Raw genomic sequence first — 27,254 nt, 5'->3', positions numbered from 1 at the left:
TCAGAAAATAATCTTGGTTGATCACATTGATCTAATAAATGCACCTGACTCCAGGGAAGGGGCCTCTATGGCAGGAACATAAAAGGGGATGAAACTTCCTGTCTTCTTATACCTGCTGTAGTGATCAATTAACTTTCTATGAGCTTTGTGTATCCTTATCTGGGCAGTAATTTTACCTCCCCACCCACTTCATCTTTGCAGCTCATTTGATCCCAAGAAAGCACTGTCAGTTATTGAGGGAGAACATTTTAAAACTTTTAAAAACCTTTCAGTAGACCTGTATTCATTTGCTTATTTACCTTTATTACCTTTACAAATATCTCAAGGCAATGAACATATCCAACACACCTTCCTCTTTATATTTACCTCATAACAGCAGCCCTGTGAGGTGGGTTGGACTGAGAGAGCATAACTGGCCCAAAATCACGTACTGACCTTCATGGCTAAGATGGGACTATAACACTTTCTAGCCTGGTGCCTTAACCTCTAAATCAAACTGACTCTTTATAGACCTCTTTGGGGAAATCCCTTCTCTTAAAACAAAAATGTGATAACCACCACAACAACCTCACTTCTCAATTACTTGTTTAAACATTTGTATTTTAGAGCACAAGTCTGGGAGGTTCACAATAAAAACTACCACCATTACTCGTCTCTTCTTTTAAAATTATATCACTGCAATGCCTCAGTTTCAGAGACTAAGCTGGTACATTTGAGAAGTACATGTTCCCAACATATGTCTCAGAGCACCATTCTTCTCATGGAGGCTACTGAGAATTAATGAGTTGTAACAAATGCAGAGTTCTTCTCCCTATCATAGCCATCTTTTCTTAGGATTAGTTAGAATTCGGATTTCCCAGTTGGAAGATTCAACGTTCAAATGGGAGTTAACATTGCAACTTCTCAATCACCACGTAGGATGTGCACTGGAAGATGTCATCTGGAAGATGAAATCGCATGTGGAGATCTGTATCCAACAGTGTGGAAAGGTAGAGGGTGGATATTTGCTTTTATTCTCGAATCATCCTTCATTCACAACTTTTCTCTGCCCTGAGGGGAAACATGAGTGAATCCAATTCCTTGAGTATCTTCTTAACCAGTTAATGGTTATGTATAGGACAAGGGTGCAGAAAAAGGGCCACCTCTCCACATCCTCTTCCACATTGTAAGTATGTAATAATTACATGATCAGGGACAATAGGAAAAACGGCAACAGTACTATGGACAAACATAACACAATCCTAACAAAATCCTCTGAGGGATTCATATATGTTGCCCCTCTCATGGGTTGAAGAAGCAGATTTGAGGAGTGAATCTTAGATCAATCAGGCAGTTATTTGTTGAAAGGATCTCCCCCCTGTTCATCAACAGGAATTGCCATTTATGTTGCCAGAAAGAAAAGAATAAACTGTGGACTAGACTCTCCATATATTACAAATTCATTGTTGGGCATTTCTTATTCCATGGCACTTTACCGTTGCCGTTTCCATTTGCTCCTCTTGCCCCAGTTTGAAGGAGGAATTGAAAACAATGACTTAGTCTGAATCTATTCCCTCCTATTGCTCGTAATGGACAGAAAGGACAAGAAAATTAAGATTGATGGGAAAAGGCAAAGAGACACTAATGGTTCCCTAATCTCACTTCTGTCCTGCCAGCCTGCCACCAGTAGAACAGGAAAAACAAAACAAAACATGAAGAGTCCAAGGATGGGACATCCTGTGAATTCAGGTTGGAATGTTCTCTCCCGATTCTTTGTTATTTAAAAAAAAATCAGACTGAACTTCAGATTCATTTTTCTACTGTTCACTGATCTAAATGAGTAAAACATGAGTGATGCAGCCTGATAATGTAGTTTTGTCACTGCAAAAGAAACTATTTGTAATGCCTAGCAGTCCTTCAAAAAGGATACTAGTATTTTATCAAGTAACTACTGAAAAGGTTTATAATATTCTACATGTTGAGGAGACAACAGAATTATAAAGAAAAAATAACTATGCTTCTTTATAGACAAATTTTATAGAGCAAGAATAAAAATTTGTTTTGGGAGGTCACAGATGTCATCTGCCTAAGACAAAGGGTAGAAGGCTTGGGGTATGATAGACTACCAGTCCCATCAATTTCTGTATGAGGAAGAGAGGGGACACTTCACTTCAGCAGCAAAATGTCTTCAGCTAGCTCTGTGCTGCTTCGAGATACTCAAGCCTAGTGGTTCCTTCAACACCACCGAAAGAGGTTACAGAACACCAGACATACAAGTAGTCTTTATTTTGCTATCAAAATTGGACCTGGCAACAAGATTGTTCTGCAAAGCAGTTTCTAAGTGAAACTGTCACTGTCCTTATGATATTATTTCAACTTTCCTTCACTTTACAGACCTGTGAAGGTCATGAATGTGAGGATTGATTGCAAACTTTTTCATCAAACTTTTTCACAGGGGTAACTGTGAATAGTTGCTAAATAAAGCACTTGTTCAATGAGACCTACCTGTATCATTCAGAATACTTGTATGGACCAGTAAATGCAACAGAACTGTATAGCCCCAGGTGAAGAGAGATATTTATGATAGCGCAAAGAACTTGCTTCTGAAGGCATTCTTTAGAAGTATATATAATATTTAAGGACATTTTCTTATTTCTTTTTACTTATCCACTGCTCAGTTTAGTGAAACATTTTCATTATCCTCCCCAATGTATTTGTGAGAAAAACTGTAAGTGCATGATCCTGATAAGGGCAGTCCAAGATCTTTGCATGTATCCCAATACATTCTAACCTGTCAATCTAGCTTGGGGACTGCTTTCACAGCGCCTGCTTCTTAACAAAAGAAATTTCACCAACAATCCCTTACGATAAAGATGGACCACATGCCGGCTGATAAAATGGAACAGATTTATCTTTCTCCAACTGTCCCAATAAAGATCACAGAGCAGATTCCTAGCCACTTTTATAAGTATAGCCTTTATGCCTACTATGATGACACTGCAAAGGCCAAGACTAAAGTTCAACAGTTGCGTATTTTCACATATGAAAAGCAAACTTGTTGTATGTTAAGAAAGGACAGAGAGCATAGTTTCCAGCTTGAGTCAATCATCTCCATCACCATTGTATGAAATGTTTCTTAGAAAAATATCCAGTGTTTCCATGTGCCACAGTTGATACAGGATGGATTATTTTCTTGCTTGGAATCCAAAATTTTATTACTGGAATCTTCTAAATATCTCCTGAATTAATCACAGCTACAGCATGTTCAGCAGAAGACAGACCAGTATACTATGTTAAAAAATATATAGGTGCCTGGGAATATTAACCTTGAATATTTGTCAATTGCATGAGTGTTCTGGATAATACGTAGGCTAACATGCTCTTTGAGCCCTTTCTTCTTTGATGAGTTAGATTCATTACTCATAGTCAAATGGATCACCATCTTTTCCTGTTTATCCTCCTCAGTTACCTCCGATACCATTTGATTTTTAGGGTCTCCTTCTGGGCTATCAGCATCCAACTCACTATATATGCCATCTATTGTCATTCCTTTTGTAGTAATTCCACCCATGCATGGAAACTGAGAAAATAAAATAAAGGAGAAAGAAAATGTAAGTACAAAATGAATCAAACGGAAAACAAAGATTGCACTGCAGTTTCATGTGAAATTTTTGTTCCCTTGTATTTATAAGTTCTTTTAAACTTCGGTAGAATCCACAATCTACCAAATGGAATTCATAGAATGAAGTGGTGGGATTCTTTTTTTCACTATCTCTTCTATCTGCAGCCTGTACCTGCCTCCCAAGTCTTCTCTGCAGGTTTGGGAATTGGTTTGTGATAGTATAGAAGAAAAGGGGAAATGACAAGAATGGTTTACCCTACATCCTTTTTCCAGTCAGGACTGTTCTGTTAAAGCTAAACAACCAGCAGACTATGCTCTTCTATTCAACAGAAAGATAACCCTGAATATAACTCGTGATCTTTTGCTTTTCAAATTATTACCAAGACAGAATCTCAATATATGGGCTTACTATCTTACTGTGTATGAAATGCCATCAGTGTTAACCAGAAAACTTAAAATAAAATGAAAATTTATAGTTGCATTAAGTGCAAAAAGAACATTGGATTCCTTAAGAAATTTGGATTTGCATTTGAGTTACATAGAGAAAAGGCATAATATACATGTTATAATATATGAAAAATACTTGAGATAATATTGATGGTATGTTTCTAAAACAGAACAGGGAAAACTTTGAATGATAGAGACAAAGATATTTCTAGGTATCATATTTATTTGTTCATTGAAGTGATCAAAATGGCTTCATCAAACGTCCATATGTATTTCATTTTATAGGCTTACAACAGAAAGCAGTTCTCATGGTAGCATATCAATCTGGATTACATGGTAAAAATCAGAGTGGTTGCGGCTGTTTCTCCTCTTGAGAATCGGATCTGAGGTTTGAGATTTGTGGAACTTGCCCTTTCACAAATACACCCATAACCATAGGATTCTCAAATGCTTTCTAGTCTGCAGTTCCTTAGACAACTAAAATTACAATTTTATTGGGAAAACTGATTATACATTAAGAATTTTTTTTAAAAAAATATATAAATAAACTTGGCTTGTGTCAGCTGTTATGCAACTTAAAACAATAACACCAACAGCACTCATAACATATAATCTCATACAGATGACATCAAGCATCCTGCATAGGTACATTCTGTGCATGGAAATTTGCTTTGTTTTCCTGTCAGTTTAGTCACAGCTTCCTGGCCATCCATCAGCAGTGACTGAAATAAATGAAGTAAAGTCAGGAAAATACTGTATTGAATTTCCCCATTCTTAATCTCCACAATTGTTTCTGCTGAAGTTCCAGACTTAACTAGTTCAGTTCTTAGGGAGCTTTAGTTGCCTCTGTTACACCTGTTATTCCTACTTCTGTAATATCTACTCGCATTTCATAGCTGAATTTCAACAAGTCAATGGAGAAACCAGCAGTAAAAGTTGCATTGTGCTATATTGAGTTTAATGATCATGGGTAATTTGCTTAATGACCATGGTGGAAAGATACGTTTACAGTAGGGTTGTCTTGCTTAATTACTGTCTTGCTTAGCAATGAGGTGGCTGGTCCCAATTGTGGCCATTAAGGGAGGACTACCTCCATGTACATCAGAAATTTCTACTATGGATTTCCCCAACAGGGCCAGCTGGGTTAGAGAAGGCTGTTCGAACATAGTCATAAACCCAGGCACATGGTAAGCATTTCTCACCTTTTCTTGCTCCTTCCGCTCTTGCACTGTTGCCAGGTAGTTCACAGCTGCATATTCAATGACTGAGAGGAAGACAAACACAAAACTGACCCAGAGGTAGATGTCCACAGCTTTGATATAGGAAACGCCAGGCATGGAGGCATTGACGCCAGTGATGATGGTAGACATGGTCAGGACTATTGTGATTCCTGAAGAAGCCACATGCACAAAGATGGTATTAACACAAGTCAAGCAACAAGCTTAGCTGAATCAAGCCTAATAACCAGATGCAGTTAATTTGTGGAAATAATAAAAATGCAAACCTCTTTAACTTATACTAAATAACCACCATCAGACAGTAACTACCACCCCTAGGCATTACCTGTTCAGTATCCAATGACTGAGACTTCTCAGATCCTCCAGGCCAGGGGTGTCGAACTCACATCGTCACGGCAGCATCACAATGTATCGGGACTTTTTTCCCCTTTGCTAAACTGAGCATGGGCGTGACCAGCGCGTGACACATCCGGCCCGCAAGCCAGGAGTTTGACAGTCCTGCTCTAAGCTCTGTTGCTTGCCAGATTTTTATTTTTTACAAAAATCTCAACTATTACCAACAAAGGGGCGGCGGGGGTGGGGGGGAGCCATTGATATCTGCTTTACGAATGGTCACAAGACAGCAGTCTTTGGCAGCAGTCTTTGTCATCCTGCTCAAACCATGGTTGGCACTTTTGAAAGGGCATTAAATTTGCATGCTTTTATAATCACTTTCAGAAATTGCATGTTAGATATTTTTTCAGCTATTAGAAACCTTTGGATTAATAAATGTGAAAGTCATGAGGGTGTTTACCTAGTCCTTAACAAAAGTTTTAACTACAGGTAGTCCTTCAAGTAAAACAGGCTGTTTAATAACTGTTCAGTTACAAGTGTACCCCCAAAGTGTATTTATAATAGGGATTCAAAATTGCGACCAACAAGAGACCTCTGCAGTCATGTGACCTGGATATAGTCACTCCTAAAATGGCAGCCATTTTTAGACCTGTGACCTCCCTTTTTGGGATCCAGAAGTTGCCTGCAGTTATGACCATCTCCAAGGTCCATGTAGTCAAGCACATTTTCTCCCATCACATGACCAATCAAGATCAGGGACTTTGCAGCTAGCATGCTTCCCGCCCTTCTTATTGATACCACATAGAGGAGTAGAGGAGTGAGTCTCTCATTACTGCTCCTTGCTTCTTTTATTGCTGTTACTTTGAGGACTGGAGGATGATAGTTGCCTTTGTACTTCCTTTTTCATTATAATATTGTGTTTGTTTGTAAATACTTTACAAAGATTTCTTTTTTTTCTTTTCATTTCTTGGAATTGCTTGCAGAAATACTAGCCGGCATCTACAGACAGTAGATTGAGTACTATAAAGTTCCTTTGCATACTATACTGTATTTGTCTGCATGTGTTTGGAGACTGCTTGCAGAAACGTTTCTTCGCATTCTACTATACAGCATTTGCTTGCTTTGCTTAGAGGCTTGGTATGTACAGTGCTATTGTAAATTGCTTATAGAACAGCTGATGGGAGTGAAGCAGTGGTTCCCTCTGGAAGCTCCTGCAAAATTTATCCCCCACCCCAATTTAAGTCCAGGCATTTGCATGGAAATGCTGAAGTTTGGAGGCAGAGGGCCAACTCGCCTTGCCGGAATAGCTGTTGGGTGGGTAGCAGCAGTTCCTCCTGGGGCCACTAAGGGAGCCCTGCAAATTCTCAAGCTTCTGGGTTTACTTAACAATCAATCACAGAGGTCACTTCACAAACAGAAGCAAATAGCACATCTGATCTTCCTTCACTTAACGTCCCGGTTGATTTGCTTAACGAGCATAATAAAAAAACTATCATTAAAATAAGCCTGATTCATTTTACAACAGATTTACAAGATTCATGGCCTGAATGGATTAGGATTGTACCTAAAGGACTATCTGTACAAGCTTAATTTAAAAAAAAAAAGAGAGCAAAAGGTTGGTTAAAAATTTTGATTTTCAAAAGCTACAGATGAATAAGGGTCAAGATAAATTTAAAATAAGATTTTGAATTAATGATTAAAAAAAATTCCTGTAGAAAAATGATTTTGTTTTGATTTAAAAAAAAATAACATTTCAAAAATTGGACAGTAGGGGGAACTAAATATTTCAGTTAAACAAGAAGAACACAAACTTGACTAAGTGTTACAGAATGAAATCAAATATTCTAACATTGGAAATATTGAACATTTTTGAAAAATGGAACCAGAAATTAATATTAACAATTACAACAGCCTCTATAGTTAAGACTGTGTCTAGAAAATATTATGAAAGAGAAGTAAGTTTTACCTATAAAACAGAGTTGAAAGTAGATTTACAAATGACAGGCTGCACGGCACTACTGAAAAAGATGTTGCTCTGGCCATACAAAAGAAACTGGCTGATATTTAAATAATTAAGATTGAATATAAACAACAAGCCAAGAAAATGATCTGGATAGTTTAATTATATTGGTCTTACAAAAGAGACTTGTTAAAGTTTTGAAGGGACAGAGAAAAAAATGAAAAGAAATAAATAATATGATGTTACTTGAATGGACTGAAGATTAAGTAAGGAATATAAAGTTGGTTTATTTCATCAAGGTTAAAATAGATTCGTTATTTCTACATTATTCCTTAATGGATTTTTGCTGACATAAAAACTAAAATAACTATACTTTATGGATTTGTTTTACAGATGGGAAGAAGATATAATTATTGTAATTTAAGAAGTGAAAAACTATTAAAATTGTTAATACTTGTGACTGAAGGTTAGAAATCATTTCTTTGTATACTGCTTTTCTTTTTCTTTACTACATTCTTCAATTTTTATTATTTCCACCTTTCTTTTTTTCTTTGCACCCTTTATTCTATTTTCTTTTACTCTGCATTAGTTCTTACTACTATAATTTTGACCTTTAATAAAATTATTATTTCTCATTTTCTTAGAAGCTTCCCAGGCCTGGAAGTGTTCTTGGACTGGAAATTTATTAAGTTTGTTTTTATTTCGATGGTTTTATATATTGGTTGTTATTTTGTATGCGCTTTTATTTGTTGTTTCTCACCAAGTCACTCTGGTGACATACGTGGCCACATAAATCTAATTAACCTAATTAAATCTAACATAATAAAATAATTATTTTATAGATAGCACTAACCTATCAAGGATTAATTTCTAATATACTGTAGTATATTTTTATTTCTGTGAAGATAAAGCATAATATATACCTTTTGTATACCTTGTCCTATTTTACTTTTAGAAATCTTAGACATAGAAATCAAAATGAATGCATATATTTTAATAAATGAGTTATGTTGTAAGAAACAGTCATGACATAATCTTATGTGTTTTGGCAGGAATCCCTCACCTAATGACACTCTTGCAGGCACAGCTCTATGGTCTATCCAGAAGGAAACCCAGGATAACATGACCATCAGTGTAGCAGGAAAATACGTTTGGAGCAGAAAGAAGAAAATATGGCGACGTAGAATAAAGTTAATGTAAAGGCGATTGTATCGACCTATTGAAGAAAAATGTTAAAATGTGAAGTGAGCAGAAACATGAAAGTCATTAGAAAAGGCACCATATATGCCACACAGATAAAATATAAAGAAAGTGAGGGGAGGAAAAAGAGATAGACTGAAAGAATACAAAAAGAAGAAGAAAATAAACATGCTAATAGACACTGTGTGTGTATATGTGTGTGAGAGAGAAAGAGAGGGAGGAGGAGGGAGAACGAGAAAGTAAAGTTTCAAAGTGCAATTAAATTTAAGTATTGTATTTTTCCTTGTATTTAAGTATTGTATTTTTCCTTGTAACAATTATGTTGTTTAACACAGTACAATACTGAGAACACAGCACTGGGAATACAGTAAGTTAATCTTATTACTATAAACTATGTATCTTCCATAAAAAAGAGAAACAATGCTGAACTACACAGCCTAGCTGCTCCAGCAAGTTCCTTAATAGTGAAGGCATTGATAGCTGTAATTCTGTAGTATCTGGAGAGAACTCTTCTCAAGAAAGTTATTATCTTTCTGCGCTTTTATTCTGAAGCCTGAATTATATAGAAAGTGCATTTCATTTTAAAAAAATCATATATTCTGCTTTAACAATAACACGAGAGAATGTTAGGAAGTCTTGTTACAGCTATATTAAATGAGATAGCAAAGAAACTTAAATGTACGATTAAATATACTTTGTTGACCATTGGTTTACATGAGATGCTTTGTTTATATTCACCAAGCAACTGTATTAATAGAGAACACAAGGCCACAGTGATGCTATTATTGGAATTCTCTACCAGCACCAAAGATTTAAATATGTACTTAGCAATAAAGCTCACTTAGAGACTTTGGAAAACAGTATCTCAGTTATCTCTAATACTATGTGCTGCACAGTATATTTGGGAGAATTAAGAAGAGTAGTGGAAGACCACTGGCTGCCTGAGTTTGTCACAAGAAATACAGTTTAAAAATTAATAAAGAATGAAGTGAAACGTTTTTGCCATACCAGTACTACTATAGAAAGCAAGTCTGGAAGTTGTATGAAATTTTTGAATCAAAAATTGAGACAAGGAAATCTTTTCATCTGTTTTTAGAGATTCGGTCCCATTTTTCCAATATAACATCAAATCTTCATCTGTATATGCATCTGCAAAGGTAGACGTGGAAACAGCAAAATAACTATTTTACCGGTCAGCAGCAAAATTATGAAATAGGCCAATTAATCAGAGACCTATGTTGTGTGACTCAGAGGTTGGAAATAAATTAAGACTACATTAAAAGCTTCAAATAGGTTTCATGCAGTTAAGAGAAACAAAAGTAGTCCTCCAATGAGAAAGTAGTCCAGTAAATCAGAGTCCCATCTATAGTTACTCATCTATGGACATGGTCTCCCCAATGCACTCCCTGCTTTTTTTAAAAAATGCATTCTGTGAGTCCTCCCGTCCACAAACATCTTTTTTTAACTCTCTCTGAAGATGAAAAGGCAGAGGGAATAGCGTATTTTATAAAGGCAGAAGAATGGATACTGCAGGTGGACTCTGCCTTAAAGCAGAGAAGTAACCAGCTCAGGCAGAAAAAAATGGATATCAGTAAAGTCAACAGATTGAATGCTGTTTAATTTGTTACCCCTGTAGTTTTACCATCTTATCACCAAAGATAAATAAAAGCTACTGACAGCTTTCAAGCTCCAACGAACATGTCTGTGAATCTAGAGGAAAACGGCTGAAGTCCATATTGCACATTGCTGTCACTGTGATCCTAGAAATATAAAAAAAATAGATGTTGTTACAAGCAAAGAGCTACAGGCATGGAATTAATAGAGTAATATATGAATCCATGTAGAAAAAAAGAGTTGATGTTATCGCAAAGGAGAAGCTACAGGCATGTGATGAATACGGTAATATATGAATCCACATATCCATCTTTGAAATCTGTCCACGCAACAAAGATCTGCTTGAATTACAATACTGCAGGAAGAATATGGAGTATTCACATACAAATAACTGTGGAATTACCTCGTGCTATAGAGCACATGGCCATCTGGGAACACCCGCAACATGATATTGTCAGTGGTGGTATCGTGAATGAAGGATCTTTTAGAGTGGACAAAGAAAATGTCTGGCACCCAGATCTTCTTTACCAACCGCCCATCAAAAGTCATGCTCCTGTTCGTAAGACTGGGAAAGGAGAGACGCTCGTCCTTCCAATAATGTCTCAAGTAGAGTGTCATTGTAAAGTCCTGAAATAAAGCATGGGGTGGTAGGAGATATCTTGTGATTATATTTCCTGTTCTTATAAAAAACTAAAATTATACATTAATTGAAATTGTGGGTTTTTTTAAGTTATCAGAAAAAAAATCATCAGCAATTGAACCATCCCATCACAATGAAGAAGGCTGTCTCCCAAAGGCCATCTGTTGCATCCCAGGTGCTATCCACATAATACCTTAATTCACATGTTGCATGTTTGGTTTAATGATGGTTTACTGAACGGGCTATAGTTGCCTGGGAACACGTTAAACCATTAGGATGATCTGTCAAGTTCAACCATTATTGCATTGTTTACACAAATGGTGACTAGTACCTGGGAGAATCAGTTCATCAGTTCAAGAGCTTGATTTCCTTTTAAAAATAAACAAGCAAACATTTGAAGCCAAGAAATAGATCATTTCCTGAGAGAGCTAGTTCTGCATCCTCAGATGCACAAACCTTTCTCTTAATTACAATCTCTCAGTGCTACTTCTTCACACATTAGGCTTTATTCAATTCCAACTAGGCTTCATTTTAAAGAAAACCTATAACAACCATCCCATCGACAACATCATATTATTTTGATTGCTACACCATAAAAATCAGTCAATGCAAAAAATATTTAAACATAAATAGCATATACATATATGTCTTGGTGTTGTTCTATACCATACAAAAGCATATACAAAAAGAGAAGTCAAGAATACAAACCAGACCCAGAAGAACATGGAGGGACAAACATCAAAGCATCAAATAACAATGATAGAGGCCACCAGAAAGGCAAGAACCAGAACTTTGTATCTCCCTCTATGGAGGAGGAGGAGGAGGAGGAAGAAAAACATTTTCTTTAATCTGAGGAAAAATCCTAGTTACATATGGTTTTGGATAAGAAATCTAACATTAGCAGTAGCGTACCATATTGACTTCTGAAATACTGTCCAAATTTTCAACCTGCACATCCACTCCAACAGGAATAGCTGGGCCTGCAAGAGAAAGAAACTGAGATATTGAATATGAGTAGTCCTTAATGTCTGAATGAAACTTCTCAAATAAGTTTTTATTTTCCTACAGCTATTATACAAAGAACAGCTCCATTGTAGAGATGTTGAAGTATTAACATGTCTTCCCTCCAGGGGTAGGGGTAAAGATACAGTTGGCAATGGAAAAGAGCACTGTTGAAGCAAACAGAAGGCAGGATCCAACGGAGAGTTGAAAGGGATTAACCTTTCCTTGTGAATAAAAGAATGAAGGAAATGCCCATTCCAGAATAGGTATCTGCCTTAAGTTACATTTCAGCTGCACATAAATGATTTCCTCTTTAGGATTTGTATCTGTAATATTGAAACATGTTCTTTCTCTCTGTGGTGTACATTTAGGGCTAGTTCTTGGACCATGCACTGCCAAGCGTAGCTATCAGATTTTGCTGCATCAATTACAAAGAAGACTTCCTATTTCCCAGAGCAATTGGATCATGGAACTAAAATAGGTGACATCACCCTCTTGGGTCGGATGTGATAAAAAGGACTCAGCATACCATAGCAGAGAGCAGGCAACTTGAGGAGAGTGTTAAAAAACCCACTAAGCAACTGTAGCTATCAAACAAAGTCTTATAACAAAATTATTGGGCAACTGTTTATGAATTCAAGCAGTGATGGATAGGAAGGTTTCTTTTTTTAAAAAAAAAATGACGTATGTCCACAGTAGATTAAATTTAATGAATTAATAATTAGATGCAAATTACTGTGCTTTGTGTTTCTAAGGCTCCTTTGGAGGCGAGCAACAATGATGCGTGGAGAAAGATCTGTAAGGATCTTTCCCAAAATGAAAGAGCACCAAGCATCTTGTACCACTTTAAATACTAACAAACAGCATGAATGATCACACATCTAAGTGCACAAAGTACTAATACTCCTACCCAAGCTGTGAGAGAGAGCTTCAAGTCAGAGAAGAGAAAGGGAAATAGAAATCCCTTGTTTTTCTTAGCAATACCCTCTGAGAAACATATCCCTGGAGAATTCCATGGCATGGGGTATTGAAGTAGTGTTTTCTCCATGGGACCAGCCTTGTAGTCCTCAACAAAAATAAGATACCCCAAGAACAAGTGAGAGCTAGAGGTAACGGAGATTATTGTGCAACTGTTGTTTTTTTGCCACAAAGAGATATGTATGTAGCAGCTCTGTGAGACCAATGTTCTCCTAAATACTTGGGTGATCCTGCCGTATCTCAAGGGTTAGGAATAAACTATGTATTTTGAAATACGTATGAATATTCTCTTTCTCGTTTCTATCCTGCTTTAGTCATGAGATGGATGAGGGATGCTAGTCCTAGATCCAGGATCACTCAAGGACAACAAGTGGTGGATTCCAAGCTTCGTCTTTCCTTCTACTCTGTGTTTCATCCTAGCAAAAAAAACCAATCACCACTTACTGTCTAGGCTGGGCAACTGGTCCGTGTGATGGATGCTTCAGCCAACTTTCAAGCTGAGTGACAGATAGCCACAGAAAGATGCCTCCTCCAACCTGCTCCTGTGCTTGTCTTCTGTCTGATTGACCTGTCAGCTAATCTGTTTTCAGACACTCGTTCAGAAGAGTGATAAGCACAGGTTCAGAAATAATCCAAGTAATACCTCATCAATGTGGTAGAGGGTCTGACAGGACTCTCAAAGGAACCTTCTTATGTTTCACTCCACCCTCCAGCTAACAGGAAAAACTGACAGACCTCTTGTCAATTTCACCAGAGGTCTCCTCTATGCCAAACTGGTAACTATTGCAAAAGAATGACAAGAGTCTGTGGCCACCAGCAGCGAGAAGTAGCCTGTGGAGTAGGCAAAATAGTGCTTCCCCTCAAATGAATTAAAAACAGTAGAAATTATTTCCACATGAATCATCTTACTGTGGTAATGGAGTCAGGGAGAGATGTGTTGAGCTATGTTTCACAGACAAATATAATGTCGAATTTATCCGTATTTAGTAAGAGGAGAAATTCAGGTATTTTATTTACAAGGCTTCTTGCATTGAGTAGCTTGCATTTAAGGCCAGTTGTGGTTGAAATAGAGGTAGTTAGGGGCGTGCGTGCCTAGTTTTGAGTGATGGTGGGTTGGATGGGGTGGGGTTGGATGCGGAGTTGTGGGTTGTGTGACTTTCTTCTGATGCAATCAGCACGGTAGTCAATGTATAGGTCCTTTTCTCCATTGTCTAGACGGTTTTTGAGTTCTGCACAGAGTTCACGGGAATGGATTCTTTGCAGTATGGATAAGTCTGGTCTTGAGCGAAGTTTTTTGTGGTTGGGATTGGTTTTTGCAATGGCATTTATTGTATGAATGAATATGCATTTGCTGGACTCATTTTTGCATACAACTCTACAAAATCTTGGGGCCACAGAGCCGTCATTGTATTTGCACCCAGGGCCATCTCTGATTATTTCAATGATATCTTCAGGAGAGATGTTTGTTGTATTTGAGTTGCTTATAATATCATGAACTTTGGTGATGTCGTCTGATTCGTTAGTGTCTTCGAGACCCAAAAAGATGGCATTTGGACGTTCCTGTTCACGTTCCATGGTGTCTCTGATGAGTAAGGAGATATTATTTGTGGAATTATCTGAAGTTATAGTAACTGTTTGTGGCTGTGGCTTGGTGGTTATTTTTGGTTGTAGTTGTGATTGTAGTTGAGATAGTGGTTGTGGTTGTTGTGGGATTTGATTTTGAGCTGATAGGTACTCACTTATCTGTGCTGGTTTTTTTTTTTCAAGAGAGATTAGGCTTGCTTGTATAGTTGTTTCAAAACGTGTTGCTAAGTGTTCTTCTATTGCGTGAATGAGTGATTCTATGCTTTCAACTCTGTCAGGTAGGGTACTCAGTTTATTTAGCTTAGGAGAACATGATGGACATAGATAAAAGAATGTATCTGAATTTTTAACTGTATCAGCTAGGCTTTTGTTTGCGTTTAAGCAGGCAGGGTGGGCTAGATTATTGCATAGGTGGCATTTGATGTAAATTTCACTTTCATTGATGGTTTCAAGACGTCTGAAACATGTGCAGGAGTCTGGGAGGTCATTGGTAGAGATATTTTTCTTTTGTTTTGGTTTGGAGTTTTTGGCTGGCATGGTCAATGGCAATAGTACAGTAATCAATTACAACAGCTAGTTAATGTGATAGGTAGACAGTTACTTAATGAATGTTGGTAATTAATAAATGTTAATTGATATGTTAGAGAACAAATCTTGTCAGCAGAAGTAGTGAAAAGCCTTAGGCCACCAATATACAGCTATCTAATAAATTCTTTCTCAGTTTAATTGACCTCCCCCCCTCCCCCCGAGACTTGCTACTAGGTCTATGTCCTGCACAATGCCATTTTTGCCTCATTCCAATCCCAGCCTGGATTTTTCGGGAACCTTTCTTCTTTTCCGGATGTAATTTCTCCACACACAAAAAAGAGAGAGATTAAGGGCCTAGGAGGCTGATCCCTCCTATATCTACTACTGCCACTTTTCTTCACCATTCCCCTCAGGGCTGATTTTTATCTCAGCTGGGCTACTTCATATTGGTGGACTTGACTGAGGAAAACATTACATTTTTTTTGTAATTTGCATTTACCTATGATTAGCCACTCAATCAACATCATTTTCTGGGCTCTCATATAACATCCTGAACCACATGAAATTTGATTTGCAGAAAGCTAGAACTGGGTTGGTTAATATATGTTCAGTAACTTATATACAACCACAGCCAAAATGGCAGGGACAGCATTTCAAAGAGCAGCATTTGGAGGGGAAAATGAATGGATAGGGAAGAAAGAACTTCCTCCCATCCATGTATGTTATGAATGCAAAACTGTGGACTTTCTACTTCTCTCATAACACCAAGCACGTTCTGTTCTGCACTCTGAGTCCTACAAAACCAGGTATTTCATAAAGTTCTGAAGTCTCCTAGAACTTCAAAATATTTCCTAGAATAAAGCTCTGTTTCATTAAAACAAAATTTAAAATCATTACATAAAGTTCTGAAGTTTTAGAGGCTCTGATTTACAGAGCTTTCCAGAGAAGTCTTAACAGAGCACCTTCTCAGCCTGTCATCCAAGGATAGGGCATGCAACTTACTTTACACTGATAGAATAGAATAGAATTAGAATAGAATTAGAATAGAATTAGAATAGAATAGAATAGAATAGAATAGAATAGAATAGAATAGAATAGAATAGAATAGAATAGAATTCTTTATTGCCAAGCGTGATTGGACACACAAGAAATTTGTCTTGGTGTAAATACTCTCAGTATACATAAAAGAAAGATACTGTTTCTCCCTTGGAAGGCTCTTCCAACAATTTCTTTTATAAACTGAAATGCAATTCTGGAAGGAGACTGAGAATTTGGACAGCTATTTCTTAATTTCCCCCCCCTAGATGATCTTTCTAAACAAAACTTCTTTCATGCTGCTTTCCTACGTCATAGGGGAAACATCCCAGTGTCTCCAATATCTTTCTCCAGAAAATAGGAAGGCCCTGTAGATACCAATTTTCAATACCTTTCCTGTAGTACTTAAACAAGTAAATCTAGTTTGATCTAGTCTTTTTTTTTCTTGCAAGAAGAAAAACAGGTGATAGAGGACAATGTTTCACACAAACACAGCAGGAGTGGGATGCTACCGGTTCGTCCCGGTTCTATAGAACCGGTAGCTCTGAAGAGCAGCAAACACCGAACCGGTTCGATGTGACCTTTTGGTCGTCTGGTTGGCCCACCCACCTGCCCGCCCGCACTCTTGGCTGTCCTTCATTTCCTACTTTTTCAACCTCAGTTGCTTTGCGCAGCACAGCTGAGGTTGAAAAAGCAGGAAAGATGATTTTCAAACGCTGCGTACCCACGCGCAGTGTTTCTTAGTTGTCTGGACGGCACAGCTGATGTTTTTTTGCAATTTACACACATGCACAGCACAAAACACACTCTGACCAAACTGGTAGTAACACCGGTTGAATCCCACCCCTGAAACACAGACTGAAAGTCAGGATGGAGATTGCATGTGTGAATCCTGCACAAGCAAATTTGACTGCCCCAAAGTTTGCATTCCAAGATTATATGAATCATTCCAATTAACTTGTAGTTAAGGTCTTATGGTTGTTCCTGCTTATTTTCAGCCGCAGAGCTCCCCCTACCAAAGGACCCAAAAAAATTTCAGCCACATCAAACCTTCAGACCTCAGAAAACAAACAAACAAATAAATAAACAACCAGAAGGCTGAGCTGTACTGAGTGTGCTGGGTGTTTAACTGGTCTGGTTAAAAGAGCTGCAAGAACACAGCCATAGTAAGCAATCACAAAAATAAGCTCTTCAAGGAAAACAGAGTACAGTTCACCAGCTTTATATTGCCTCTTTTCTGTTGAAGAATGCAGTACCTGGGACTCTCTCAATTTCACCTGAGGCACCTAGATGGGATGTAGGGCAGGAGACCTGCAACGTCAAATTCCCATTTAGAAAACTAAACCCAAGGTAACCTCCCAAAGGTCTGGAAACAGCCGCATGGTTCTGCTAGATACTGTAGGACACTGTGGTATTCTTTCACCTATGACAGTGTATTAATAATAAAATTTAGCAGTTAAGTTTGCCCTTGAAATGGGCCAGTTTATATTTCCAGTTGTATGTCCAGTAGAAACTGTTTGTTCTAAGTTGGGGATAGAGGAGATGAATAAAAACTCTGTCACAACACATTAGGCTGTTCTTTCACAGAAAAGATAGCGCTATTTTAAGTATCAGCTAAAGCTGCTTATTCATGGAATCCCAGTTGTTTTCAGTGGAAAAATGAGCTGACCTAGATGAAAATGCTTTGACTCAGAATTTGAGGAAGGGAGTCTAAGAGCAGCATTTACATAATGTTAATATTTGTAACAAATAATGCCTGAACATCTGCTAGCAATAGCAAAGTCACTGGCACGAAGGAATCACTTAGGAAGGGTCAAAGCAAGATGCGTCTCCTATTTAGACAGAAAAGGACTTGGATGAAGGGGAAGAGAAGCTTAGCCACAAGCAAGTAGAAATGTTGAAGGCAGATTCATAATGGAATCCATCTTTTCCAAGGAAATATGGCATTTTGGGGGTGCGGACAAAGGCATAAAGGATGGGAAAATATTACAAAAGAAGCTGCAGTTTCCTGGGGTTTTTTTCTCTCCTATTCAGCTTTATTTTGGAGGGGGGAAGGTGTTTATCAACTACGTAATCTATTTTATGATTTACACTGTGGCATTTTGTATTTTCTGCCTTAAATAGCAGTAGGGGCATTTGCAGAGGTGGTCAATGACCAATGAGGTGGTCAATAGTGGGTGCCACCCGACAATGGAAACCCAGTTCCCTTTTGATGTGCTTCTCACATATGAAACAGGGCAAGCTTTGATCGGCAAATAACTTGCAGCATTTTGTCATGATTGACTTGTTGAATATCAGTAAACTGCCAAACTGATTTGTAGCACCAGTAGTTTTCTGAAGCTCAACCAAGGAGCAAGTGACCCTGTACTACTCCTCTATCTCAAATAGGATGCAGGAATCAACTTGACTGAGACACAACTGCAACCCAGGATTTGGGATCCAGACAGGGAAATCAAGCCTGTCTTCTAAATTATTGCTGAGCAAAATGCACTGTATTAGGCTTTCATGTGGTTAAATGTAAGGAACTTAAGGCAACTGCTGTTGGGCTAATAAATATTTTACTTACCTTGAGTTCTGAGAATTATGTAGTCAGTTCAATAGAACAGGTATGTTGTGTGTTTTCTCTATATTTTCAAGATCTATAGTTCCCCAGAATAAGAGTATCATTTAGCAAACCAGATTTCCTGAAGACAGTTGACAATAAGTTGGACGTACAGTCCTTCCATTTGTTCCTGGAAAGTCACTGGTTCATTATATTCTAGTTTTAGCAACGCTCTGAAATCATAAGGTAATCTCACCAACCAGCTGGAGGCTACATAAAAAAGTAGCTTGAAGTAGCTTGGAGATTCTAAGCTGAATCATTCAACTTTACAGAGATGAGTAAACACACATTTCTTACCTCCAAAGGCAGGCCTCATGGAGAAATCATGGTCCTCTACCGCCAGAAGCCTTTTGCTGCTCCCTGGCCAAGTTTTGGTCATGTCATAGTTCTTTTTATATGAGTAACTACATTGAAAAACAAGAATACCAGCTATAATTTCTGTTAACTGTGAGAAGGACCACTTTAAAAAGCTGAGGGGTAATTTGCCAATAATAATAAGAATATGCTGAAATTACATCTTTGCAAAGGAATTCCATGCACTGGAGTGACCATGAAGCGGTTTATCATTTATTAAATTTATATGCTGCCTGTTTCACTATCCAAAGTTATCATGATGGAAGAGCATATTGAGTCAGGTCTAAGTCCCAACATGATACCTTTGTGCTAACTTGGGAATATAAAGAACTCTCCTGAAGAAGCAGAGAAAATGTAGCATAAGAGAAATCCTTACGATATAATATATCTGGATCTCTAGTTGTGCCTAAGCACAAGTGGAAGTATAGGAAATAAAAACATGAAAACTGAATGCATTGATACTATCAGTTACAGCAGCAGCCTTTCCCCAACCAGGAACCTCATCCAGGCAACCATAATCCTCATGGTATTAGGGTTGATGGGTATTATAGACCAACAAATTTTTCCCAGGGCACTGGACCAGAGAAAGCTACTTTAGTACCTTTTATGCTGACCAACACAACAACATCCTGAGTGATAAGTTGAGTAGTCCTCAACTTACAACCATTCATTTAGTGACTGTTTGCCATTACAATGGCACAGAAAAAAAGTGACTTATAACCATTTTTCACACTTATGACCGTTGCAGCATCCCCATGGTCATGTGATAAAAATTCAGATTATTCATATTTGACATTTGCAGTGTCACAGGTCCTTTTTGAGACCTTCTGACAAGCCAAATCAATAAGAAAATCAGATTTACTTAAAACTGTGGTACTAACTTAACCACTGCAGTTAACTGTACTTAACAAGCGTGGCAGGGAAAGTGGTAAATAGGGCAAAACTCACTTAAACTGTCTCACTTAGCAACAGAAATGTTGGGCTCAATTGTGGTTATAGGTCAAAGATACCTGTACTTTTAAGCAAAATAAGATCTTACATATGAATATATACTCTGTATCTGTAGTTAAGGTTCCCTCTGCAGAATCAACTTTAATGTGTTCATTGACCTATCTCTTCATGCAACTGGTCTGATTGAATAAGGTATCCATAAATTTAATCCAAAGGTTATTAATTCTTTCTGTTTATTGTATGTATATATTATTGCCTGAATTCATACAAATAGACATGCGGCAACAGATTCTCCAAAAGGTACAGTTAAACATAACTGAATGAAAATTTGGTGCTGTAAACCCAACCATATGAACTTCGAATTCAGTGTACTCTGCTTAAATGAATGAATAATAAGGGTAAACAAGACTGCACTGTACTAGATAGCCTGGTTCTATTAATGCTCCTTCAAATGGGTATTTGACCAAGGATATAAAATCCAGCTGACTACTAGAGAGCAGATAAAGAGATGCAAAAAGCTTACTATCGGCTATCATCTATCATAGTGTTTCTCAATTTCAGCAATTTTAAGATGTGTGGACTTCAACTCCCAGAATTCTCCAGCCAGCAGATCTAGCAATTAGCTGGATTTTCAAAGCCCAAATCTGATGGCCCTGTTAGTATGGAGATAGCTAGGCATTAACAGTTCTTCAGGAAAAGATAGTGTCTTGCCTCACTCCCAAACTACAGACCACATTGTTGAGTAGGTATTGTTGGTAATCTTGCTAAATATCTGATCCTTGGGCTGATTTGATATTAGAATTGTAAAATTATACTAATATGAACTAAATGAAATTACATATTTCATCTACTGTGTGTATGCATACAGGTATTCCTCGATTTACAACAGTTCATTTAGTGCCTGTTCAAGAATTCTCCAAGAACATGTGCATTATCTATAAAACTCAAGAGAAAACTTGGTTTGCAGCACCATATCTGCACGCTCTTGGGAGAAAAATAGATTTAAGTGTAAAACAATATATATGTTTTCATCCAACCAATTTTACTGTTGAAATATTAGGAAAAGGAAGGATTTATGGAGCCCAATTCCCTGTGAAATAACATTGCCGTATGCATTCATTGATTAACAGCTTGATAGCAGATTAAAAACAGATTAACCAGAGTCAACCATCTGGGCATTTCTGATGCCACTTACAAGGCCATCTTCAAGTTGTCTTTTTCCTCCTCCTTCCTTGCACAATCTTCCATCTTCCCACAGAAGAAATCTCTGGGAAAGTTATTTCACGGTACTTTACAGAGTAGTGTGCTCTACTTGAGCAGCGTTTAGAGGAAAGTCCTGCATTTTGACAGCCTCTCCTTTATAGCCTTGATCTGTCTACTCAAGACCACAGAAGTCCAAATGGAAGAGCCACCAGAAAAGAGGGTAAAACAATGACACCAAAACAATATAATCATTTGCTCACACACTGCCTGGTGAGAGATACTTGTGTTTCTGTTTAAATTACATCTAATACTAATAATATGATGCAAATGTTATTCAACTTGTCCCCCCTTTAGTATTTTTTTCTTTTGGTGGAGAGGGGGTTCATTTTCTCTTTCTTGGGGAATGCAGGAACAGCCACTCTGCAGTTTAGTCTTTCTTGGATTATTTCTCAGTGCATGGAGAAACAAAGCATGCACAGATACAGGTAGTCTTCAATTTATGATCACAATTGAGTCCAAAATTTATGTTGCTAAGTAAGAAATTTGTTAGGTGAGTTTTGCCCGCATTTTACAACTTTTCTTGCTACATTTGTTAAGTGACTCACTGCAATTGGTAAATCAGTAACTTGGTTTTTAAGTGAATCTGGTCTCCTCATTGCCTTTGCTTGTCAGAAAGTTGCAAAAGGTGATCCCGTGACCCCAGGACACTGCAACCATCATAAATGTGAGTCAGTTGTCAAACATCTGGATGTAAATCACATGACCATGGGGATGTTGTAATGGTCACATGAAAAATGGTCAAAACTCACTTTTTTCAATTAACTGTTGTAAGTCACGGACTTATAGCTATACTCTACTTACAGCTACTTAGCAACTATTTGAAATTACAACAGACCTCACCAGGTCTACTTGCAACCCAGATTTGAAGTCCCAACACCCCGCTTCCCATTGCAGTCACATGATTGAATATTGGGCACTTAGCAACCTGCCCTCTCCCATTTACAGCTGGTTGCAATGACCCTTGGTCATGTGACTTAAATTTACGATGTTTTTTGTCATTTATTTCTGCTTTCTGGCAAATCAATCAATCAATCTCATTATGAATATTCGCCATTCCCTTAATGATTCACTGCGTTCCCTTAACTGTGGTTATTCAGTTATTGACCACCACAATAAAGGTAATAAAATCAGGCTTTGTCACATTGTGAACTACTTAACAACAGGCACAATTTAGGACTGTAAATCCAGGGTCAATTATGATGATAAATTGAGGACTGTCAAAACACTGACTTTTCCCCAAAGAATCTTGGGAACTCTAATTTGGCAAGGATGCTTAGGAACATGTTAATTAAACTACATCACATATGTGCTAGAAGTATGGCCAACTAATAGCAAGTCTGCAACACTCAGAACATTTATTTACATAGGTTGCTCTATGAGTAGATAGGAAAAGCCTGCGAAAATTGCTTTCTCTGCCCAACTGAAATGAGAAAAGCTGCACCTGAAGGACCACTTGGCACATTTTACATATTTTACGAATGTGTTCTGCATGATATTATGGACAGAATACTAAATATTTATGAATCCTTGGTGCTCTCTAAGCTAGGCTGTTTGCAGATTTATTTTTTTATCCAACTAGGTTAACATCTTCAGCGAGCACTCTCTATTTACATACAGTAGCTTGTCCTTATCAGTATTGGTGAAGGTGTTGTTTTCTCCTGGGTAGTTCCTTGATTAGACTGTTGTTTACTGCTTGTTTGTCTGAGTTGGTAATTCCTTCACTAGGAATTGTTTGCTGCTTGGTTGTCTAGTTTCAACCCTGGTGTTAATTCCTGTTTATCTGAGTGTTGACTGCTGGCAAAGAAGTGTTCTGGTTTTTTTGTTTTCTTTTTTTTAGCTTTTTTACTGTCTCTTTTGCATGGTGTATATGCCTATGATATATCGATGGTTGATTTGTCTGAGTGTCAAGCTGAATTTCCTAGTATTTTTGGATTTACCGTCTAGAATGCTCACAGATTCCCACAGTTGAAACTATGGTTAAGTCGGTCCATATGTTGTGAAATTGAGTATTTCATCTCATTGAAAATTGGCGTTCATGGATGCGCTTTGCTAATCTTCTGCCTCTCTGTTCTACATAGAGGCTGTTGGAATCCTTATACTGTATGTAGTAGACGACACATGTTTTTTTTTTCTTCTTGAGCTACTCAGTCTTTAGGTTTACATAAGACGCTTTGTAAGGCTTTAGTTAGTTTGCGTGCTAGCTATGCAGGGCCAAATCCCATATATCTCACCCATTTGTTTTATTGATAAACCAGTATTCCAGTCATACAAAAGGTTTTTTTCCCTCAAAAATCATTCTGTCCCTTCCCAACCATTTGTCCCCATTTTACAGTGTACTTGTATTTGCTTCCATGTTAATCTTTATATCATGTCTTCCTGAGAAAATTCTATCAGATGAAAGGCCATTGGACTTTTTCTGCAACTGATTATCTAGTTCAGCATTCACTCTGGAAAACTGTTTTGTGCAAACCTGGTACATCTTTTTTTTCTCCACGGGAACTTTATTACTCTTTTACCAAATCTTTACCTTTCCCCCAAATCCTAATCTTGAGCTATATATCTAACAGCAGATAAATTCTATCTCCAAGCCTACATACCTCTGCAATCCTAACTGGCATGGAACACAGCAAGCTCTTGGGGAAGATTTGGAAAAGCTTCAAAGATGAAAAAGTAGGAAAGGGAAGAAAAATCTTATGGTTTTGCTAAACAAACCTGGCTTGCAAGGCCTGAGTTAGCCAAGTACTCTGAAAAGAAGCAATTCTCACTGGACAGCAGAATTCGAGACCAAGATGTATTCAGGGTTTGGCAAGGTTATTTTTCTCCTATATAAACATGCTGTCTTGACATGAAATCTGATAAATTTAAAGCCCTTTCTTGCTATGCCAGAGCTGTTTTTCATCATTAATACTCAATTCATTTGCAAATAAAATGCCCAGGACAAACAATAATTTAAGCACAGGACAGCTGCAAATTTATTTAGTAATAAAACTTACTCATCTAAACATTATTTCTCTTTGTTCAAATTGTAATTTCTTAAACTGCAGCAACTATTTAGAGAAATATATTTTTTTCTCTCAAAACTTTGGCCCAACAGTGCCAGATCCTGCAAGATTCTAAGTGGCATCCCAGATGAAGGCTGTGCTAAATGCAACTCCTAGAGTTTAGCGTCTCTCTAAAAGCTGCCTTCTCTTTTAAAACCGATGAATACGACTTGCTACTACAGCAATAAAAACAATTCAGGATTTCCTAGGAAATCGTTCTTGTGTGCTTCCAGATTGCTTTGAACAGAGCTCAGAAATCACATGGATTTCAGAGAGGCATTTTTAATGCTAGTCGGAAAAAGAAATCTTTACTGTGCTTTGTACTTTTAGTACAATGTGCATTCTTGACAAACATATTATGCAGGAACACATATTATACTTTATAACAAGTTATAACAAAACTCGCAAAACTACACGTCTCCGCAAATCCATATTAATAGAGGGAAACCAAAGGAAAAGGGGTAAATTGATCGAATCGTAAAGGCTCTCCTTACCTTATTTTTTGCACCTGAGCTTCTGCCGTCCATCTCCCCTTTCTGTGCTTCCTACTTTCCCCGAGAAGGACCCCGCACAAGATCAACACTGTGAGTTTTGCAAAATACAGCATACTTTGGGAATCAGCGCTCCCTCTTCCTTCCGTCCAGCCGCCTCCTGACGGGTAAAATGCACTCCGGTTTAAACATCGAATTATCTGCATCTCTCAAGCGTTGCATTTGTCCGAGCGACCATTCTTATTAGAAAAGCTGCTTTTTTTTCTCTCCCCCGCCCCCCCGCCCCCCCTAGGTTTTAAACCAGCTTCCTAAACCGCCTACCCCACATCCCTTCCTCCCTTCTTCACTCGCCGATCAGCCGTCCTTCGCGAAAGAAAGAAATCCTAACTGGCCGCGTTTCCACTGAGTTCTAGATGGGTAGCCAACAGCCAATGGAAACACGGGATGGGATGCCATCCGCCAGGCTTTGGGCCAATCAGGCGTACCTCGGGGACGGGGACGCTCTTTTCTCCGGCATTATTATTATTATTATTATTATTATTATTATTATTATTATTATTATTATTATTATTATTATTATTATTATTATTATTATTATTATTATTATTATTATTATTATTATTATTATTATTATTGTTGTTATTATTATTGTTATTGTTATTGTTGTTATTATTATTATTATTATTATTATTATTAATTATTAATTATTATTATTATTATTATTAATTATTAATTATTATTAATTATTGTTCTTGTTCTTGTTATTTTGCCTTAAGTTGATTATTTGTGCGCTAGGTTTCTCCATTGCTGCTTATGGAGAGCAAGCCTGTGGGGGTGGAAGCGGGCTGTTAAAATAGCTGCTCAGTGGGAATTTGGAAATGGCCTCTTTGGTCCTTTCTTTATAATCCTTTATTATGTCTGCTTCCTCTTTTTTTCCCCTTTAGTTTTCCAGCCAGCTGGAAACTTCACTATTACCTTCATTTTCTGTCTCAGTATCTGTCCCTGTGGCTAAACCTACCCGAAAAGCCATGGTTTGTTCCAACTGTTGTTTCAAATAACAAGAGTTGGAAGGGACCTTGTAGATCATCTAGTCCAACCCCCTGCCCAAGCAGGACACCCTACACCATTTCTGACAGATGGGAGTCCAATCTCTTCTTCCAAGTCTCAAGTTTTGGCGCTCGCTTCCACAACTTCCAAGGGCAAGCTGTTCCATTGGTTGATTGTTCTCAAGTTTCAAGTTATCTTTTGTAGTTTAAATTACAAATTAATAAGATATTAAGCCATAACCCATAGTTTACAAATCAGTGGTGCATCAAAATTGTGTTGGCTTTAAGAGAGGGTCATGGTGCAGTATTGGTCGATATTTTAATTAAAGTACTGTATTGATAAAGGCGTTGGATATTTCATCCACCAAATTCTTTTCCTTGTTGGGTAGAATAGAGGGATTACTTGGTCTCCTACTTTTCTTTTTTTAGTATGTAATTTTTATTAAAGCGTTTTAAGATAACTAATCTAAACTAACGAAGGAAGAAAAAAGAGCAAAGAAGCAAAAAAGTGGGGAGGGGGGAATCCTTGAAGAGGAAAGGAAAAGAACTTATAAAGTAAGGTAGCTGGCAGAGTAAAATCCACAGGGACTACTTTACCTTTTTACTACCAAATATAATAAATGCCCCTTCATGTTATTCACATTTCCAACATACATTTGAAGTGCTTTTATACATTCTGGATAACTTCTCTGGTGTCATGTGCCAACAAAAATACATCATTTTGTAAAAATTATATTTGAAATCTTGATATACATTTCAACCCTTTTAGCCACATCTTTTCCCACTGATCTGTGTATTATAACCAACATTCTTAGCTCACTTAATTGTATGTTATTTAACCTGTTCTTCCCACTTTAAATTTCAACAGAAGTTTGCAATTTCAGTAACTGTTCAAATATTCTGACAAATTCTGACTTACTCTGTCCATACCATATCTTTTTATTTTTTAAAAATCTTTCAGATAATTGTAAATGGGAAAATCATTGACAACTATTTCCTTCTGCTATTGTTTTCTTGATTTGATTTCAATTCCAGAGAATTCTTGCTTATCCACAAATGATGTGTTTGTGCATATGACCTGATCATTGCTATTTGACTAAATTGCCAGTGGAAATGGTTAAACAAATTAGAAGCTGACTGCATCCTGAGGAGTGGCAGGGAGAGAGCGCCTTCAAGAAAATGTTCAGAAACTGTTTCTGTGAACAAAGAGGACAAGACCATTCCTTACAACCTGGGAAAAGAGATAGTATTAAGAAGAAGCTCAGACTGGCTCCTCCCTGGGATAAAAAAAATTGAGGGGGAAAGCACAGCCAGCTTGCAAGGGTTGGTTACTAGAGCCCATTTCA

The 27,254-nt window shown here is 37.5% G+C and overlaps 1 protein-coding gene and 1 long non-coding RNA gene across 4 annotated transcripts; one reads left to right on the top strand and one right to left on the bottom strand.

Annotated features, from left to right (window-relative positions):
- Positions 1 to 1,763: 1,763 nt before the first annotated feature.
- Positions 1,764 to 25,330, bottom strand: LOC113411484 (gamma-aminobutyric acid receptor subunit rho-2-like). 2 transcript variants are annotated; one of them, XM_026666556.2, is made up of 9 exons: positions 24,866 to 25,323; positions 19,060 to 19,166; positions 11,946 to 12,013; positions 10,797 to 11,020; positions 10,457 to 10,539; positions 9,788 to 9,928; positions 8,643 to 8,795; positions 5,251 to 5,438; positions 1,764 to 3,559 (listed from the first exon to the last, which is right to left on the bottom strand). In XM_026666556.2, the coding sequence occupies exons 1-9, from the start codon at positions 25,066 to 25,068 to the stop codon at positions 3,245 to 3,247; spliced, it is 1,482 nt and encodes a 493-aa protein (XP_026522341.2). In that variant the 5' UTR covers positions 25,069 to 25,323; the 3' UTR covers positions 1,764 to 3,244. The 2 variants fall into 2 exon arrangements, with proteins under 2 accessions (XP_026522341.2, XP_087799660.1); XM_087943534.1 differs by lacking the exon at positions 8,643 to 8,795 and having other exon boundaries at positions 24,866 to 25,330.
- LOC148132946 (uncharacterized) lies at positions 3,555 to 9,495 on the top strand. Of its 2 annotated transcripts, none has more exons than XR_015745356.1 (2): positions 3,555 to 5,235; positions 8,632 to 9,495. It is a non-coding gene; the product is annotated as an uncharacterized LOC148132946 (long non-coding RNA). The 2 variants fall into 2 exon arrangements; XR_015745359.1 differs by having other exon boundaries at positions 6,603 to 9,495.
- Positions 25,331 to 27,254: the final 1,924 nt, after the last annotated feature.

The sequence above is a fragment of the Notechis scutatus genome, chromosome 1 (assembly GCF_049901735.1).
Source record: "Notechis scutatus isolate UNSWTSFEM ecotype Mainland chromosome 1, rNotScu1.2, whole genome shotgun sequence".
Classification (NCBI taxonomy): Eukaryota; Metazoa; Chordata; class Lepidosauria; order Squamata; family Elapidae; genus Notechis; species Notechis scutatus.
Note: the sequence above shows the minus strand (reverse complement) of the source record. Positions and strands in the feature narration are given on the sequence as shown.